Source organism: Ambystoma mexicanum, chromosome 1p (assembly GCF_040938575.1).
Source record: "Ambystoma mexicanum isolate Mex_15411 chromosome 1p, UKY_AmexF1_1, whole genome shotgun sequence".
Taxonomy (NCBI): Eukaryota; Metazoa; Chordata; class Amphibia; order Caudata; family Ambystomatidae; genus Ambystoma; species Ambystoma mexicanum.
In genome coordinates this window covers 625,552,502-625,572,816 of record NC_090921.1, presented here as the reverse complement: position 1 = coordinate 625,572,816, position 20,315 = coordinate 625,552,502, and the positions used below count along the sequence as shown (strand labels likewise).

Genomic DNA, 20,315 nt, shown 5'->3' with positions numbered 1-20,315 from the left:
TCAGGCATGTCATTGGCCCTCATTACAACACCGGCGGTAACCAATGGCGCTATTAGCACCATGGTTCATGCCGGTATTGTAACGAGTCCGCCATGGTGCAATGGGGAATTACCACCCCATTCCAAGGTTGGCGGGGCGGTAATTCCCCATGCACCATTGGCCCTTCCCCATTCCCATTTTTGGCCCATAGGGCTCAATGGGAATGGGGAAGGCAGTAATTACGGTACCACAAATTGTGGTACCGTAATTACCTCCAAGGTCCCTTTGCTGGTCCCTACTTTAACGGCTGGTCCAGACCAGCGGTTAAGGTCGGGAGCCGCAACGGGACCTCGTAATTAAGCGCTAAGGTGTTAACGGCGCCGCAGCCTTTTACGACGCCTTTAACCCCTTAGCGCCAGGGTCGTAATGAGGCCCATTGGCTCCCAATTCTAATGACTCGAGGATTACCTAGCATGTACCAAACAGCACACACAACTTGGAACCTTCTACTTCATTGTGGTGACAGTGAATGCAGAAAATGATCACGTGAATTAGCCAGAATCTGGATTTAAGATGACGAATTGGATAAAAGAAAACAAAATAAAATGTAAACGTGCAGATAGTCAGACACTCACCCATGCACATGGTTTGGTCACTCGTGACTTTGAAGCCGTTGTGACAGACGCAGACGTAGCTTCCCTCGGTGTCGACGCACTCGCCATGGCTACACACATTAGGGATCTCCTGGCATTCATTGCGGCCTGGAAGGATAACACAACGATTAATGTTCTCAGGAGTCAAATGTGCTTTCACTTGCATCCGCATGCGACTACGCTCACATCACCTGCGTGCCCCCTCCTACCAGCGGAGCAAACACATTGTGGCTGAAAGGGTCACTAGACTAGGAGTCTTCGCTCCACATGTTTTCTTTACCAAGCCCACTGTGGAAAATTAATGTAAAGCACACACTGATATCCCTTTAGGCAGTTGTCACTTATCAGCAAGAGCAAGCTTAGCTTTTTGTGTGCCTCGGCAATGCTGGCGGCACCAAGCAAAAACAAAAATAACAGAAACTGCACACAGACCGTAACTGACTGGTCAGTGCAATTAGTGAGCACATACAGTAGGCGATCAGTTTTGAGAGAAATAACAAAGCATAAACTAGAATAAAATAATTCAAAAAGATTTGGCGTAATATATGTGTGGATCAGGAATTGCTTGCAATGCTGAAATGATCCACTTCAGCCAACCTGCATGAAGTGGCCATTTTGAAACTTCCATAAGTTATAATGAGCGAGCATTGTAGCATAGTTTACATTAATAATGCTTATTTACTTCATTCATACTAATCAGAGAACCATGTCCTGCCATGCCGCTTACCTATGCAGGCCCCACTGGGTGACAGCTTGTAGCCTGTTGAGCACTCGCATCTGTAGCTGCCAGGGATGTTGATGCAATCAGCATTTCGTTGACACAGGTTTTCTCCACCGCTGCACTCATCAATATCTGCACAAAGTGAAATCAATCAATGACATAACCGGTAAAAACGTTCAAATAGGTCAACATGCCAGGGGCTTCTGTGCTAGTGTTCTGACCTCACTCACGCTGAACCGCAGCAACCAGAGTCATTGCAAGTCATGCTTTGCCCCCTTGACGGGAACAGCACGTTCACCCTCAGTACAAGCGGGGTAGTGATTCGATGATTTTTCAGCTGAATAACCACCAACCTGATGTATCATTGTAACCAGTTCCTGTGGTGGTAAAATGGTGTTAATCCCCATTTTTGAAGTACATTGGACTGCAAGGGGATTTTTTGGGCTTTAACGTAAACGGTATTTCGTCTGAGGTAAATCTGTCGATTTTTGCAGGTAAAGTGGAGGATTTGCCTCTTGATATATTCTGAAGGTAAATTCATTAACTTCAACCCCAGACGCTGAATTCTGTGGTGTGTTAAAATCAGCAGCAATTCCCTGAATGTCAAAAATAGTGTTGGTAAAGAAATCATCACCAAGAATTGCCCACACTGCCGAACTCGTAATTAGGCCCAATATTGCCTGTTGTACCCTGCTCAGTTTTGTTAAATGTGTGTTTGCCCTTCAAAAGTAGTTTTTTGCTCCTCAAACAGTATGTGCAGTGGCCTTCAAAGGGGGGCAATGCCCTGCTCTCCTCAAGATGATGGTACCATTAAGGTTAGATATTTGAGGATTAAATTGACCTTCCTTGTAATTAGAGATTTCTATTTTGAGCTACCTCGAGTTATTTAGACATCCACATCGTCAGCACCATTTGGCTTGCAGAAGCTGCCCATTGGTATTTCAAAAGGGGCCAAAAGCATTCCAGTGACTGGTCCATCAGAGGTTAAGAGTTCTCAGACACAACAACAAGCCAGAGAGCCAACTAAGAAGTTCGAAGAAGACATGAAGAAAAGGCTTTGCGGCTGCTTGGGAGCGTTGGGGCCCACCCGGTTCACAGGATGCTGAGGTTCTTCTGTTGGAACTTGATACCCAGATCCAGCAATGGCAGCCGGTAAGCAGATGTACATTCTTTAAGTATCAGCATTTTTCAAAGATAGTTATTGGCAGATGTGACCTGTTGCTCTGTACAAATGCTCTGTCATCTGTGCTCTTGCCTTTGTGTCGCAGATCACACACGAAGATGATACAGTTTGTCCCAACAGGTTAAGGGAGCAAGGCACTGATGCACGGTCCTGGACCATTCCATAGGCTTCATTACACCTTGACACTCGCAAAGCTTCATTGTCAGGGACGGCCTGGGAGTAGCTGGAAATCCAGCAGAACCTGAGCACAGTCCTCTTCAGTCTAAGCATCCTCTAAGTGTTTCTGGGGCTCATCCCAGCACCGAACCAAGCAATGGTGCAAATCCTCTTTCTTTATAGGAGATTTGGAGCTGAGGAGGTTCAAAGTAGGGCATCCATTGTAACCTATGGCGACCACCTAATCACAGAAGGCTGAGACAATGGGTTGAGATGTATAGTCCCAGTCAAAGACAAGCTTTTGGGCTAGACTCAACCAAGCAGATTCCTAGCTGACACTGGAACATGGTCTAGTCAGGAAATCCCCATTTAAGGTTATATCTGCATTATCCACTTTGCCCTTTTGAGGCTGGCTACTTAGCCTACTTGCCAAAAGTCAGGTAGGGTGAGGAAAGACCTGTGCATGTCGTTAGGCATTTCCACATTTGCCCATATGTTGGCGAACCAGCTCTTTGTGCTGTTTAGAATTCCCCTTAGTAAACAGCCTTACCCCAAGTATAACTAACTGCCAGCAGCAGGTCGGCTACTCAGAGACAGTCATGTGAGACTACTCACATAGGAAAAAGGAGTGTACTTGGATAGGTGTGACCCTGAGATGCTTAGGTCTCTGAGGCATAGCTATCCCAGTTCCTCCCTGGTGAGGCTTCATAGTAGGGCTCCTGAGGTAAATATTAAGCAGCCAATTAGGGAGCATGCAAGAGAGCCACATATGCTTGCTGGCCCTTTAAATCTGGCAGAGAATTGATACTACTTGCCAGAGTGTCAGTTCTGTACTTTCGACCCCATATGTACAATGTTGCTTGATGTTTTGGTAGAACCACACATCTACAGGAGGCTTCAGAAAATTATTGAAGCTCTGATGTTGAAAAGAGAAGGGGAGCAGCTGAACCTGCCCTTGGGACTGACTCTCAGTAGCCTTGGCGCTAGAACTGAAGGTGAGGTCAACATGTGGGGGAAACCATGTGATCCTTGATCTCCAATCGTGAGAACACTTCCTTACCTGTGTCAAAAATTACGGTATTACCCAAGTTGACTGGGGTCGATTTGCCCGCGACGGAGTTGGCAGAATTTGTTGCGGCTGTTTTGACAGCAAATATATGTGGGGGGAGGGTTTGGGATAATAAATAATAAAGAGGGTTTGGGGGGTTTCTCCCCGCATATATTTGTGTTCAAAACGGTAAAATAAAAAAAATAAAAGAAATCGACCACGGCAAATTGATACGAATAAAACGTATACATCCAAAAATTACTGATTGGAAAACCTCTGAATAATTTTTTTATAAGCAAGCACTCAAACCATGCCCCAAGCAACACCACATGTTTTTAGCTATCAATGACGAGGCACTGAGGTCGTCACTTTCCTGTAGGATAACCAAATCTCTAAGGTGCTTTTTCATTTGCAGGAAGAATTCTCAGCATGACAAAGGCTGCATCCTTGGAGCTCTGCTGCGGATGAACAGGCGAAGCATTACCTTCACAAATGAGCAGGATGTTGTTGTAGCTGAATCCCATCGGGCACTCGCACCGGAAGCTGCCGATCTGGTTGATGCAGACGCCGTTTGTGCAGATGGCTGGGATCTCGCTGCACTCATCGATATCTGAATAAAGAAGAGAACATGCAGCCCAGTTTTAACATTACTGCGAATCAGTGATATCGGATTAGCGAATGCAAGACATGCGTCCTATAGCAATGAAGCACAGCTAGGGATGGTTGGCCCGAAGAGGATAAAGAGGACCTCCCGGCCATGAACAGCTTTGCGTGACATTAGTTGAAGTACATGTCTCTGTTTGCAGAGCCCACCGCTGGTATCAACTGCAATGGGGTAGCTATATACTATACAAACTCAGCACACACGCCTCATTCGCAAATGCACGGTCTCTGAACTGGCCGACTGGGTAAGACTCATGTGTGACCCCATCCGACAGCTTAATCTGAAAATAGACAACACAGAGCCCATCCCAACCAGGCACGTAATAAATTATTCTTAAGGCTAACCTTTAATCTGCATAGTCAGCTCTGCTATTAACATTTCCTATACGATGCAATATTTTGCTTGATTGCGCAAGGCACTGCCACTCCATACTGCCTAAGCACGTCAAGGCCATACCTTATTCAATGATGCGCTTTAAAAGTCTAGATGGAATTGATTGAGGGACGGCATGCCCGCGCCTGGATGAGACCTGAATGTTGGCATGTGCCACATTTGGAGTTGGGAACACCGGCCTGCGTGGCGTCCAGATAGAGTTGTGAGTGTTGGCATGCCCACACCTAGACAGATTTTTAGACACTGGCCTGCACCGCATCTGGATAATACTGTGAGTGTTGGCATGCCCACGCCTGGATGGAATTCTAAACTTTGGCCTGCGCCGCATCTAGATGGGATTGTGAAGGCCAACAAGGGCCTCACTTAGTCAAAAATGTGAATGTTAGCATGCTAAAGGTCAGGTAACCCACTAACCAACATAAGCGCAAACTCTGCATACTTATCTCACTCAAAAAACTCACACAACCATTTCTCGCACAACAAGCCACACACACTTCACAGCACTGCAACAACACATAAGCCGGAGCAACAGCACACGCGGACGGACAGCGATCCAATACCCGCACCAAAGCTCAGCACCCGGTGTACACCAAGTTGAAGCTGCCAACAGAACACCACTCCTCTCACTATCCTACTCCCTCTTCACCTTACTAACCCATTCCACCTTATCGTTTACAGATCCGCCAGAGCGCCTGGGGACCAATTCCGTTGGTGACGGTGCGCGTTACATATACCTTTAACATTTAACATTTAACATTTAACTTAAGATAACATAACCAGATTGGGGGAATTTTCCTTTAAACAACCCGCTAAAAAAACTGTTCTTTGATTATTTTGTTGCATCAGATGTGTTAAACCTGCACAATGTAAAATATTGTAGGTTGATAAAGAAAGTGGATAATAACCAATCTTCTCTCTTCTCTCTTTCACTAAGCTTTACCTTTTCTCTCACACATACTAGTGTGTGAAAGAGAAATGGTGTCCAGTTAAAGGATCGAATACAAAAGGTTTGAATGCAAAAGGTGAGAGTCAATAGGACCGAAAACAAAAGGTTTGAATTTTCTTTTAATTATATATATTTTTTTGGGTTTCAGTTTAGGTAAAAAAAAGTGTTTTTTGCCACAAAAACAGAGGCTGTGGGGGGGGGAACCCCCCCAGAAAAATGTAAAAAAAAAAAAAACATTTTTTCGAACCTTTTGTTTTCAGTCCTTTTGACTCGAGCCTTTTGTCATTCGATCCTTTTGATTCGATACTTTGACCTATAACCAGAGAAATGTGGCAATGGGGTGTAATGAAAGTAAGGTGTCCCCAGATCTTTGTTGAATTTTTTTGGCATCACCGGCCATTGTAGTGTGATTGTATTGCTAACAAGAGCCCCATCCTTCCAATCGAATAGGAACCAATAAAGTTTTTTGAGTAGTTTACAGAAGGTAGTAAGAGAATAAGGTGGCCATCAATCCTGTTTTTCTTACTGATTATTTTTTTAAAATGTTTAATTGTGTGTTTAGTTCAATATAAAACTTTAAGCACTTTTTTATAAAATAAGAAAGAAATGTACACAAAAAAAACATTAAAAATATGATCACATTTTAAAAGAACAATTTGCACATATTTACATAATTCAGTCCATATACATAACAATCTCCATTTTAATTCATCTTTACAATCTCCTCTTCAATAACTAAAAACTACTAACATTTATATCGCACTTATTCTAATACGCTTCCTCAACCATATATACATTAATTCTTAATCGTTTTATTTAATCCTCCTAAGTGCTTCCTTACAAATATAAAATGCATTTACGACAACCCAAGCTGCACCATATATCCTAGACCAAAATTGATCTCCTGAGCAGTCTCTAAAATGGGTCACACATTTTGCATAGCCCCGTATATACAGGCCCTGCAGTGAATATTCATTCTGCCAAATACCAAGCAAGGTGTGGACTTTGCCACAAGTCACATGCCGTGCTGTTTCTCTCTGCTAGCTGAAAGCCCATAGGGTAGCAAAATGCACAGCTGCCTTGGACAATAGTTCTGCTGTGCTTCAGCGGGAGTTATTGCATAATAAAACAGTACTGCAGCTCAGTTCTGTTCCGTCCACACATGACCAGGAGGAAAATCTATGACTGAAGCTTTCACTCATACAGATCACTTTCCCTCACACCCTGCATATTCCCACCAGTAGGAAAAGCCCAGCCATGCAAGGGATGTACTCACCAATGGGTTTTCCGGTATGAATGTCGATGATGAACCCTGGGGCTTGGTTACCGCACAAGAACTGGTATTCAGCTGCAAAAAGACAGAGCAAGTGTAAGTAGAAGCAGCAAGCAGGTAATGGCTTAATAAAGGTGAATGCACCCCTTCTCTGTTGGCAAGTGTTCACAAGAGGACTTCAGAGATCTGGCAGCATCTTAGAGTCTCTCAGTCCACAGGCACCAGTTCAGGTCTATCCTGAGGCGGGGAGTGGATAAAAGCCCTTCTCTTGCAAGAACCTCTTTTCCCTGCTACTCTCCCCTTCTGGCAACATGATGCCGAGATCGCGGTGAGGGAGGCTGTTCTGCTATTTGTGAAGAAAGAGGTGAGCTTTTTAAAAGATGTTGACAGCAACGTTGATATAGGGACAGCACCCCCTTGCAGGGATAGGGTGTGCTTCCGTTTAGGGTCATCACCAGTATTTTTAGCCTACATTGGATTTATACACGTTGATTGGTCAAAATATTTTTTTAAACCTGCCTCTTTCTTCTCCATACATTTTGTGTGCTATCCCTGGATGATGTTTGTAATGTTGGAGAAGTCAATCGCCCTACAAATAGCTTTTCCAAGTATGTTTTTTTAGCTTCTATCTGTGAAAACATCTCTGAGTTGAGATTTGGAGAGAGGCTGTGTAGATGTGTAAGAGGAACAGAGATGCAATTGTCTGAGTGTCATGCAGAGGTGAATAGGCCTCCAGGAAAAGCAGGGAGATGCCCAATGGGTGTAGCACCTAAAGGGCCAATAGGGCTGGGTCGGAGTCAGTCACATGTAAGGATGTTATGCCCAACAATCTGGTGCATCTAAAAGTCTGGTAGGGTTGAGGCATTGCCACTTAGACAAGCAATGCTACTCGGTGCCTGGCTTGATTTGTGGGCCATAGCTGTCCTATCAGCGATGCAGGCATGTCCGAACTTCCCTGGGTGGTCAGTTTTATGGGAGACCACATCTAGCAGCATCAGCAAGCAAGATGTCTTGCTCTCCTTCCTCCTGTCAGTCGCGTCCTGTGTCTCTTGTCTGACCTCACTAGAGTGTGTATGCTTTGCTTTCTTTCCTCATCCTTCCTCACCCCGTCTCCTGCCCGCCACTGCACCACTGCTTGCACTGTTTCTCCTAGTCCCATGTTTGGCGCTACCTGCGCCTGTGGGCATTTCTATTCTTTTCAGTGTTTGCTCCAGGATGCGACTTGCGGTTTATAGTGAAATTTTCGAATAACATTTGGTCGAAAGTCAAAATGTCGATAAAATAATGTCGAAAAAAATATTTTCAAATGTCTTTTTTTGTTTGTTTTTTGTTCGAAATGGGGGGTTCCCCCCTCAACCCAACTTAAAAAAAAAAAAGTTCTGTTTTAACATTTTTTTTTACTTGCGGAACCCCAAAAAAAATTTAAATAAAAAAAGAAAGCATTAGACATTTTTTTTAGATGTTATTTTTTCGACATTTTTGTCATTCGACCAACTGTTTTCGACATTTTGACTGGACACCGCGACTTACTGCTGGCTGGCACCGGGCATGGCTCGCAGGGCTTGTTCCAGGCTTTGCCAATGTTGTAGGAGCAGCAACACATCTTCTTGGTCATGTTGAAAGCCAGCTCGTTCTCACAGGTGTCATTATAGTGCCGGTAGCAGACACTCTTCCTCATATCTGCAAAGCACCACTAGCAGTTAGAAACTATTTCAAAGACACGATCAGCAAGAAACAATATTGTGCAGTGACCAGTGGGCGTATTCCTACCCATGCAGTTGTTTCCTCCGTTGACTTGCATGTACTCAGGGGGGCAGACACAGGTGTAGTTTCCAAGCGTGTTGTAGCACGTGCCAGGTCCACAGATGCCAATGTGAGCACTGCACTCATCAATATCTGGAAAGGCACGGGGTGAAAAGAATTTTGATTCGTTCGTTTTTAAACATTCACAGAACTTTTATTTAAAACGCAAATGCATAGAACTGAAACAATATGATTGAAAAATATCAACACAAAAGGTGAACAATACATAGAACCATCGAGAAGGCTAAAGGAAAGGGGGATAGTCTGCATGCATTCATTATTCTTAAATTTATTGTGTTTTAGTCAGAAAAAAAAAACATTCGACTTTTCACAAAATTACCAAATTATTTTAAACAATTACAATTTCATTTTAAGTATGCAATTTACCAGTATTAATAAAAAGTCATATTACAATTGTACGAGCTGTTAGTTACATATAAGCATGGGTGAATGTATTTTTCCGAATTTCCAACCACACGAATTTCAGGTGGTTCAAAAATTTCAAAGAAAGGTCGAATTTATGAAAAGTTCAAACCAAAGGTTCAAGGGTGACATTGATGCAGTCTTGGGCAGCTTTAGGGAAGGCAGGACATTTTTGTTGATGCTGGCTTTAGGGAAAAAAAGATATCAGAGCTGAGGACCAGTGTCTTTCTAATGCATAGGAAAGGACTGCTGTGAGAATGTGGGTTGGTTCACAAGCCTTGAAACTCTTTACACATTCAAAATGTAATACAGAAGGAAATGAACTCAGAGATCTGGATACTCACCCTCACAGATACGTGTGTCTTCGTTCAGGTAGTAACCCAGCGGGCATTCACACTGGAAGCTGCCGAATGTGTTGACACAGTTTCCTCCTTGGCAAAGACCGGGTAATTCTTGGCACTCATCAATATCTAGAAGAGCGTGACAGAGCATGATCACATCGAGTGACTTCAAGCTGATTACTACTGGCGCAACAGAAACACAGAAGCAGGCACAGCGTACCTGCGCCCTAGACTGTTTGCTGCCTGGTGACAGTAAACATTGTAAAAGGTGCTCGCTAGAGGATAGCGACTAACCTACTGCAGTTGAAAGAAATGGCTTAACTTCACCTGAAATCTTCTGAAAGACCCCAGAGGCTGGTGATTTGAGAAGTAACTCTGACTTACTCCTAACCTAAGTCAGTAGTAAGTCAGAGTTACTTCTAGCAAGTTCTTTGCAAATCAAAAAGTGCCCTCCAAGTTTACGCGCAGGTTAAGTTAGAGTAACTGCTTTGTGAATCTGCCCCCTAATGTATAGCTTCAATCCTTCTATTGGGTAAAAGGGGCACACAAAAAAATGCACAAAGTGACAATGCGGGTGCACTAGGGTAAGTCTTCTTTGTGAATCGACCCCAGAGTATGTGGATTAATACTGTGTCTTTCATTATTGTTACCAACTGCAGTGCATTCTAATGCATATTTCTGTTTGTTAAAAAAAGTTAACTGATTTCTATCAAATAATTTATATCATCGCTGTAACAGTGAATATTTCTCTGTATTTTCTTACTACTCTAAAACTCTAAAATATTCACTAGTATTTTCCCTCAAATCATCAGTTTAATTCTGTCATGGGCTCCTTCCCGCAGCTGCGTCTGCTCACCCTCGAGGATGACGGTGATGGGGTTGGGTCGGAAGCCTTCTCCACCTGGGCACAGGGTCTTGTATTCAGCTGCACAGAAACAGAAAGAACCAGGATGCTGTTAAGGGAAGTCCCACTGGAACATGAACACAATAATCACACTGTTTGATATATGCAAAAAGTAGGGTTCAACTTGGCCAACGCCCTAAGAGTAAATTTCAGTCAGGATTTCAGTATAGTTTCCATAAATGCACAGGAGCAAAATGTGCATACAATAAAAGTGACTTTTGAGTCAGTATTACTACTAAGGGGATTGTAGCTAGTAGAAAGTAGATGGATTCCGTAGTGGAATACTGGAGATCAGTAGAATGCGAAGAACTAAGATGACCTTTAGAACCCTTTGTAGCAAGTTGAGTGGTATAGAAGCTGCTCCCTTACTCACTTGAGTTTGAAGGTGGACAGAATTCACAGGGGTTTCCCCAGGCCTTCCCCAGAGAGCAGCAGCAGGAGGCCCGTGTGACTCCCACGCCGATCTCAGCACTGCAGGAGAGCCCTCCATCGCCCCTGGGCTGGGTGTCCAGGAAACAGTTTCCTACACGTGTATCTACATTTGGAGGAAAGACAAACAGTTAGATCATCACAACGGACCCCTGTCCATGGAATGGAAAGGACCTCTTAACGGTGCAATAAATGAAATGTGTTGTGGGTGACACTGAAGGGATTTCTATGAGTGGAATGAACTAAGCAAAGGCGATTGCTAACGGTCAGACTAAAGACGCCACTAGAAGAAATTGAATAGTTTAAAAGGAACTAGGCTGGATTTTGAACTGCCAATTGGAAGGCAGTTGACGCTGTTAATCAGTGTTGGATAGGTGAACATGACTGACTCTCTCACACCAGCCTCCGAGAGGCACACGATAGTTGTGTGTATTCTAGATTCCAAAGAAAGGAATCTTCCAGCAAAGGCCTTTGCCACGAGACACCGGGCCTCATTACACGGATGGCGGTGGACCAAGGTGCTATTAGCACCTTGGTCCATGCCGGTAAAATACCAGCACCGCCTTGGTGGAAAGGGGAATTACCGCCCTATTCCAAGGTTGGTGGGGCGGTAATTCCCCCTTCCCCCATTGCCCTTCCCCATTCCCATTTTTGCCCCATAGAGCATAATGGGAATGGGGAAGGTGCTAATTATGGCACCGCAAATTGCGGTACCGTAATTAGCTCCCTGGTCCCTTTGCGGGTTGGTTTTTAACGCCTGCAAAAAGCAGGCGTTAAATTCCCCAACCCGCAAAGGGACCTCGTAGTAAGGCGGTAAGGGTTTACCATTACCGGTAAAATACCGGTACCGGTAAACCCTTACCGCCTACCGTGTAATGAGGCCCACTGTCTTATGACATAGAAAATAGACATCACTCATGATTACGGGCATATTCTTTATCTCTATCCCGAGTTTATCCGGCGGCCTAAGGTTTGAGGCAGAGTAAGAAGCGACTGAACCAGTCAGCGATGTTATCTTGCTTTAAGTTGCTTTTATAGTGTGCTACAGGAGTGCATGTGCAGTCATTAGCAGTGGATCACGAATGCTGATCAGGAAAAGGGAGAATAGGAACTTGTGATAACAAGTATTTTCCAGGGATGGCAATTTGTAGTACTTGAGGGGATGGTATTGGAATTAGTCAGAGCATGGTTGTGTGATGGCCCCAAGATGCGCTAGGGATATCCCATGAGGCTTGAGGTGTCCCTTCCCAGACCCAAGGGAATTAAACTGAGCCTGTCAAGCTACCTGTCAGAGCAAAAATAAGACTGTGCAAGGAAATGTAAAGGGGGGGAGAGGAGTAGGGTAGCGAGGATGAGCCTGCCCAACAAGTGCCATATTTGCATGGCGTTCTGTTGATGGCAGGTTTTCTAAAGAAAATAGGGTATGTGTCGAGAGATGGGGTGACTAGGTGGAGCTTCTGACTTGAGGTTTTAGGGGATTAATCTATTTATCTTTCTAAATTGAAAGCCCTTCTAACATTCAACACTGACAGTACACTCAGAGCACCGTATAAATTTTCCCCAGCACACTAGATGCTTTGGGTCCAATAATGAGGATCAGCTTACTAGCTCTGTGATGGCACTTGATGAAACTGCACAATTGGTTAGAGGACATAGCTGTGGATGCAGTCAAATATTTCCATGTCTATAGGTCATTCCTAGCCGTCCAAGGGTTGAATCATCAACGAGGGTCTTCTTGGATCATTGCAAGAAAGGTAGGACTTGAGCGGGACTGGGCTTTGGCAATTCTGGTCATCCTCAGCTGAATTCTCCCGTCTTCTGTCTGCCGCAACAGACATCCCCTGACTGGAATGTGGATTGGGACAAGACAGTGCCATCCCCCAGAACCGGCCAGGATGCACATAGCGCCACTTTTCCCGGGAACTCTGAGCTGGGGGTGGCAGGAAGAAGGCCAAAGAACAAGATGACCAAAGAACAGGGAGGAGATTGCATAGAACGGACATATTGAGTATAAGTTATTCAAAATGGCTAAATGTGGTGAGAAATAAATATGGACACCAGTACACGGGAAGAACACAGGGTAGACAATAATCCAGTGCCCCCAGCCCAACCTGGGTACATCAAAAAAGGTAACAAAAATGTTACAAGTGGAAAGAAAAAGAGAAACATATGGCCTCATTATAAGTCTGGTGGTAGCCGTGCTGGTAAAAACAGCACAGCTGCCACCAGAGTCATTTTCTTCCTGGCGCACGGCAATGGGGATTTACCGGGGCATTACGGCCACGGCAGAAAATATTTCTCCTCATTCCCATTGGAATCCCATTGGACTCAATGGGAATGGGAAGGATGGATGCACCGAATGGTTCCGGTGCATCCGTAAAGGTCTGCGAGCGGGGGCCTTTTATCCGCCCGCCAGGTCAGACCTGGCGGGTGGAAAGGCACCCGCTCGCAGAACTTGTACATTGGCGGTCAGGAAAAACGGTACCGGCAAGCTTACCAGCACCGTTGATTCCGGACTGGCAACCATTGTGCCCATGCAACACTCCACTGTAAGGTGATGTGTGCTACAGCAAAACAACACAGGAATCTCGTACAGAGAACATAGCTCCCTCCACTGGTAACCACAAGGGCTAACCAGAGCCCACAAAAGAGTTCAGTTGGGCAAAGCAAGTAAAGCAAAAAGGCTTTTCTTACCACCAAATGCCAGCACGGGGTTCAAGCCATAGCAAGAGGGTGGGGTTCCAGGGATAACAATGGAAGGACATTTGCAAAAAGAAAATCCTTTCTGAACACGTTGCATAGCCCCAAATGAGAAGGAAACAGACATCCTTTACACGGCATGCGTGGCATGGCTCAGATCTTAACAGTATAAACTAAGGGCCCATATTGCTGACGAATCCCATGTATGTAGCATGATACCTTCTCCATCACATGCACATTCCGCTTCCTTCAAATATCGGATCTAAAATGTCGAACTCAGAACTTACCCACACACCCCACTCCTGTAGGGTTAAGCTCAAAGTCCTGGGGACAGTTGCACAAGTAGCTGCCGGGAGTGTTGACACACAGGCCGTTGATGCAGTTCACAGGGTCAGCACACTCATTTACATCTGGAAGAAGAGGGACAGTCTCAGCAGACATGACAACACCTGCATGTCTTGGAGGCACCCCTGCAGTACTGACCAATCAGTGTACAAATTCTATCCACCCACCCTTACCATTACTGATTACATTGCAATGGCAATGCTAGGAGAACCAAAGTGTACTAATGCCTTAATTAATACACTGAACTGGGACGTTGCGTATGGCACTGATCTGATTGGACACAAAGCCAAGGGTTCACAGGGAAAGGCAGTGGTACATTGCATGGGAGTGGCAGAAATGTCCATGAAACAGCGGCATCGTGTGCTATTTGTAGAGACATTTCAAGGTTTTCCTCCATGGCACCATGTCTGACACTTTGAGCTTTGAGCGCTTGCTTTATACATACACAGAATTCAGGAACAGCACATAGCATCCTCAACATGGAATTGATGTGGGTACGCTATTCTACACAATGGGGGTCATTACGACCCGGGCGCAAAGGGATACTGGGCACCAGTAATGACACTGGTGCCCGTAATCCCTTTGCGCCCAATTCCGAGGTCCCTTTGCGGGTCCTTCCCTTAATGCCTGGTTTTAGCAGGCATTAAGGACGGGACCCGCAAAGGGATACCGGGGTCAATAACGTTACCGCAATTTGCGGTACCGTTATTGCCGTCTTTCCCCTTCTCATTGAGCCCTATGGGGGCTCAAATGGGAATGGGGAATGGCATTTCAAATGGGGATTTACCGGTCCCGCAAAGGGTGGAATGGACCGGTAAGTCCCCATGCCGCCACGTCGGTGGCGGTACCGGTATTGTGCTAGTCATGGCGCTAATAGCGCCATGACTAGCACCAACCTCGGAATGAGGGCCAATACCAACATAAGAATGAAGTGAAGCCTTTTGAAGTAGCCATTAGACACCTTGAAGTTAGCAAAATGTCGCAATGTTTAGAAAGACAGTCTTCTTTTTGGAAACTGAAGATGACTTTGCATGAGTGCACCAAGGTCATTTTCTTCAGAGTGGAGGACGAGATCCCAGCAAAGTTAAAGGGTTCTCACATATGCATCTAGTTGGTCATGCCACATCTAGCAGATTATACTGTGAAAAGCTTTGATAATGAAAATGATAAGATTGTCACAAAATGATGTTTAATGTTACACTTGTTATTGTACTGTTATACGGAATGCATGTCATCTCCATACCTGTACAGTTGCCTCCACTTCTGTCCAGCTCATAGCCATCATCGCAGACGCAGCGGAACATCCCGGGCAGGTTCTGGCAGCTCCCGAAGACACAAATATTCTGGAATGTGCACTCGTCAATGTCTGTCAGAGAGCGAGATAAGGAATGTTAGGATCCACAGGTGATATCATCCAGGTGAAAATCTCCATGTGGCTCGTCTGGCCAACATGTCAGCAAATGTACATAACTCATTTTTGCATACACGGTAATGTGAAATCTGCAGGTCTGTGAACTTTGCAACTGGAAGGCAAAGCGTGTGTTTCACAGGGCTTTTAATTTTAGGCGTAAGTGTGATGAACACCTAGAAAATGTTTTAAATTATGCATGTTTATGTTATACCCTATTTAAAATGCAGTTTACATCTGATTCAAAAGGCAAGTTATGGTTGAGAACATGCAATGCTTTTCAAGTGAGTTACACAAGATCGATTCTCAGAATCAGCCATGTGGACAGATTCTAAGAGGGCACCCTACTCTGGTGAATAAGGACACACTCTAATGTCTAGTCAAACTCTATCTGAGTAGTGTGACTGGACAGCAAGCTTAGACTCAGTAGGGAGTGAGAGTGGTGAGGTATTCAGTTACAAACGTGCAGAACATTCTTAATAATACCCGTTAGGCACAATGTATAAAAATACAGTTATTTATTGAGGCCTTTGACAACTTTATCATTTAAAAACCACAGGTAAGTAACACACTAAAACATTCACTTTGTGTATACACCCATTCACTTTCGTGTGCTCTAACCCTTCACTTTTCAGAATACAGTTTGATCAATTTCAGAATACTGTAGGATAATAAAACAGATTAATAAAATAACCAGGTAAATAACCATCAGTTATAAAACGAATATTTTGAAAATAAAGAAGCACCATACACAAATTTAGAATATAAGGTACTAAACCCTAAAATGCCCTCCCTAGCTAAAAGAAGATGGAGCCTAGTGCCCTATAGTCACTGGCCCCAATGTGGTTCTCTTCAGGATGCTAGAAGTCTTTATTAAGAATCTGAACAAGAGTGAGCAAAGCCAACTGATGGGTCTCACAAAGACTGTCCCATAAGGACAAGCCTGCATCTGGTAAGCGAGAGGAGGTAAATAACCAAAGGTAGAAAGAGGGTGGGGGACTAGATAACACTTTATCCAAGAAGGCCCAAAAAAGGTTTAACAAGGGGGAGTAACACGAGTCAGCTCAGGGTAGTGGGACTAATCCTCCCAAGCATGACAGTGGTTTCTCTAAACTTCCCTATGTGTCAAGAGCCAGTGGGACTTGTTTCACTTGTGGAGCCAGTGACCCTAGGAAGAGGGGCACCAGGTGTAAGGGTAAGACCTTGGGTGCCCACTCTGCAAGTCTGGCCTTTCCTCAGGCTGAGGAAGAGGAGTTTGCATGGGAGTCCTTCCCTTTGGATTCCTTCCTCACAGGTGGAGAATCAGAAGTATGTCTAGATTCCTTAGACCCTAGTAATGCTGGAGCTTCTGCTCCCATGCCAGTCCTGTCCCGTAATCATGTTTTGTCTGAGGATAGTGGTCAGATAGCAGGTGTAGGTACGTCTACTGTTAGGAACACTGGGCCCAGTCCCACTGATGTAACTTCCTCCAAGGTAAACCCACAGATTCTTGCCAGAGATCCCATGGGGGATACTCAGTTGGCTGGTAGGCCCTCTTTCAATGTTCCAGCAGCACTTGTCATGAGAGCTGCGAATAGTAAAATGGCCAGGGCATCTGTCAACATTAGCCGAACTGTTCCAAGAACAGTTCTGGGTGAGATCATTCTTCAAGACTTAGGTCCTGATAAAACTCACCAGATACTTCAAGCACTTGGTATTAGAATCAGGCTGCCTTAGCCAAGCCCCGGGAAATACCTTGGTCTAAGGGGAAACCCAAAGGCCAAAGAGTCAGAAAAAGATGCAGAGGGAATAGTATGTTCACCCTGTCCTACCTACAATATCTGTCAAGGTAGTTGGTAGTGTCCCTAATCCAAGCTTGAAAGAAGGACCACCACAACATATTGGATCCTATGGGACTCCTGAACTAGCCAGTTTGCTGGTAGAGGAGCTCCCTAGGGGAGTGATTAGTATGGGCCAACAAAGAAAGACACCACATTTAAAAGGTCTGTGGGGAAAGGCCTGCTTTCAATGGGAGGGTTCCCCTCCAGTGAAGCAAAGGTTATGGCAGGTAGGTGAGGTACTGGAAGGTAAGCGCACAGAGCCCATCAGGGGAGAACTTCAGAGGTTTGAGGTTCCTCAGGATGGGCAGCCCTTTCCCCTACAATTGGTGTGTGACATTACCCTTGTGGTTTGTCCTACTTTCAGGATATCACCAGAGTGGTCTAACATAAATTCCTGCTGGCCCAAGATGGGGGTCCCAGGAGTAAACTACTGTAGGGGTTTCCCTCCCTATTATCAGACTGACAGGAGTGAGACAAGTATTCTGTTACTCCAGGATTCACTTTTAGGAGTGGTTCCATTTGTACCAGGGACACGACCTAATTTGGTTAGCCCTTTGATTCTAGAGATCTCAGGCAATAATTCTTCATCCCAAACATAGGTGGTAAGTAGTCAAAGTATTACATTTAAAATAAAAAGCGCACAAAAAGTAATCAACATTGACTAAGTAAAAATACAGAGTATAGTATTATAATAAAGGCAATTGAGAGCACTGTTGCAAATGTAAATGGTCTTCTGTTATGACAATAACAGGGCATCACAGAGCTTTCTCAGGGTCCTATGGGGAGAGCAAAGCAGAGGGGTGGGCTTTTGGTGAAGGTGAATGAGGGGATTGGAGGTCTCTGTGATTAACGCATAGTCTACTGTCCCGTTTTATTGTGAACATGTCAGTATTATTAGCACATGGAGAAAACGCAGACAGGAAACCCACAATGCAATTTCCCCTGCAAAGTTTCTTTCAACAAGACAATGCCTTTCTGGGAGGACCTCTTTTTTTAACAGCATAACCTCATTTGACACACCATAGAGAAAGCTGCGTCATTACAATATGCTTCCACCTTCTTAGAGATACAGTTTACTTTTACATGACACCTGATGCATGTTCATGTAAACCCACTCAAGTTTAACTAAGCTGCCAATTCATTTACTTTGCTCACTATTAAAATATCATGTTTACTTCAACAACACAACATGTATTGCAACTACCACTAAGTGCTAATAGTCTTATCGACCTCGGCAGATTATGAAAATGAAACTTGTAGGCAATTTGAAAGTTTAACATCTTGGATTAATTTGAATAAAAGGCGTATGAGTTGATATGTTTCATGATTTTAAAGAGCTGCCCATTTTGTGCATCATTTCTTTTTCGTTCCATGCTGACAATCTTTACCTTGGTTTTAGATATTAAGACGGGGAATGACATTGGTGTCACGCAAGGAGCCCGCACTCATGGTGATGCCATGCGTTGACTAGAATGGTCACACATCCATAGCAAACTCGCCCAGCTCATTTACATGCCATTTCTTGCCTTCCTGCGTGATGATGCAATATGGATGACAAATGGTAGAATTGCATGCCAGTCAATGATTACCAGTAAACACCCCTCTGCTAATTACCACAACATGATCATTCGGCGCACTGTTACTCCTTCCAACTCAAGATGATAACACTCCTGAGCAGTAACAGTACTCGGGGCCTAAATCGTATTCAGGTCCTAATCCTTCATTATTCATGCAGGGGAAAGGGAGAGCTGCATCAATGATCATTTCTCTGCATCTTACATGCTGCCCCGGGGGTTCGTCAGCTGGGCTCTTAGAAATCTGGGTGCTTTTGCACAATGTACGTCATTTGGAAACATGTGAACGGTCATCAGTGAAAGGTAAGACTATTCACTTTTGAAGGGTTTGAATATTGTTCTGGAGTCACCAAATTGCAAACCGAAGCATCATGGTTTCTATGGTAATTAGTTGGAGTGTAATGGAATTAACACTACTTTATTACTGCACTGCCAAACGTGTAATGGAGCCCAGTGTACTTATATCAAGAAAACAATCTTTGAGAGCACTACTGGTAGGAGCAGGGGTAAGATCTTTCATTAATTCTCTGATGTTATATAGTGGGCCAATGCATGTTTACGTAACTGTGGCCTTTTAAAATCAGGCACTACAGTAGATGGTAATACGCTGGAATGTTGTGTGGCAATCCATTAGTGTCATTGATATGGACTGAAATGTATAATTAAAAGAATTAAGCTTTATAGACCTAGCCTGAGGGCCATACAGGGGAGGGCATTGAACAAGGTTTATGGGCCCGTAGCTCTAGGTACAGTCGTAGAATGGGGTCTATGAAGCTATGGGCCTCATTACGAGGTTGGAGGTAGCCTTGCCGGTAAAATCCGCAAGGCTACCTCCATACTCGCATCCAGGTCCGGCACCCGCGAATGGGCAATTACCGGGCTATTCCGTCCCAGCCGGACCCGGTAATTGCCCTTTCGCGGGTGCCTGGCCCAGTAAATCCCCATTCCCATTCGAGACCCATAGGGCTCAATGGGAATGGGGACGTCGGCTGCACCGGCACTGTTTGCAAAGATGGCGGTGCATCCGACATGCTGTGCTCGCGGGTGCCGCTCTGCCCGCCAGGTCAGACCTGACGGGGTTACAGGCACCCGCTAGCACAGCTCGCAATATGGCGTTATGGTAGCAACGGTGCCGGTAGAGCTACCGGCACCGTTGTTGCTTTACCTTCATACTTATAATGAGGCCCATAGTATTCTGTTGAAAGTGCTAGGTGCTCACTGGCAGATTGCCTCCCTCATCCCCTTTTTAAACTGGAACATAATAACATTAAAGCTATGTTCTGATTCAAAAACCAATGTTTTCACATTTAAAAAGGGAGTGGAGGTGGGGGGAGGCAATCTGCCTGGGGTGGTTGCAGGGAAATGGCTGGGCTGCCAGTAATCACATAGCAACGTGCTGAGGGACGTGGTCTGCAGTTAAGGCCCAAGTAGGCAGAGTGAAGATCGGATGGACAGCGATGCGGCTTAGCGAGGATAATGTGTGGCAGCTGCAGGGGGAGCCAATGACCTGGATCACGTATGCCAGGAGTGACCATGTTTTCTGTCAAGGATT

At 44.8% G+C, this 20,315-nt stretch overlaps 1 protein-coding gene across 1 annotated transcript in view; it reads right to left on the bottom strand.

The window, feature by feature from the left end:
• LOC138577245 (fibrillin-2-like) overlaps positions 1–20,315 on the bottom strand; it is a 454,244-nt gene that overhangs the window by 70,617 nt on the left and 363,312 nt on the right. The window contains exons 35-45 of the mRNA XM_069649613.1: positions 15,205–15,327; positions 13,904–14,026; positions 10,861–11,022; positions 10,440–10,508; positions 9,587–9,712; positions 8,787–8,912; positions 8,547–8,696; positions 7,020–7,091; positions 4,225–4,350; positions 1,360–1,485; positions 615–740 (exon numbers count right to left, since the gene is read on the bottom strand). Coding sequence (XP_069505714.1) covers positions 615–740; positions 1,360–1,485; positions 4,225–4,350; positions 7,020–7,091; positions 8,547–8,696; positions 8,787–8,912; positions 9,587–9,712; positions 10,440–10,508; positions 10,861–11,022; positions 13,904–14,026; positions 15,205–15,327 — 1,329 coding nt within the window. The remainder of the gene's footprint in view (positions 1–614; positions 741–1,359; positions 1,486–4,224; positions 4,351–7,019; positions 7,092–8,546; positions 8,697–8,786; positions 8,913–9,586; positions 9,713–10,439; positions 10,509–10,860; positions 11,023–13,903; positions 14,027–15,204; positions 15,328–20,315) is intronic.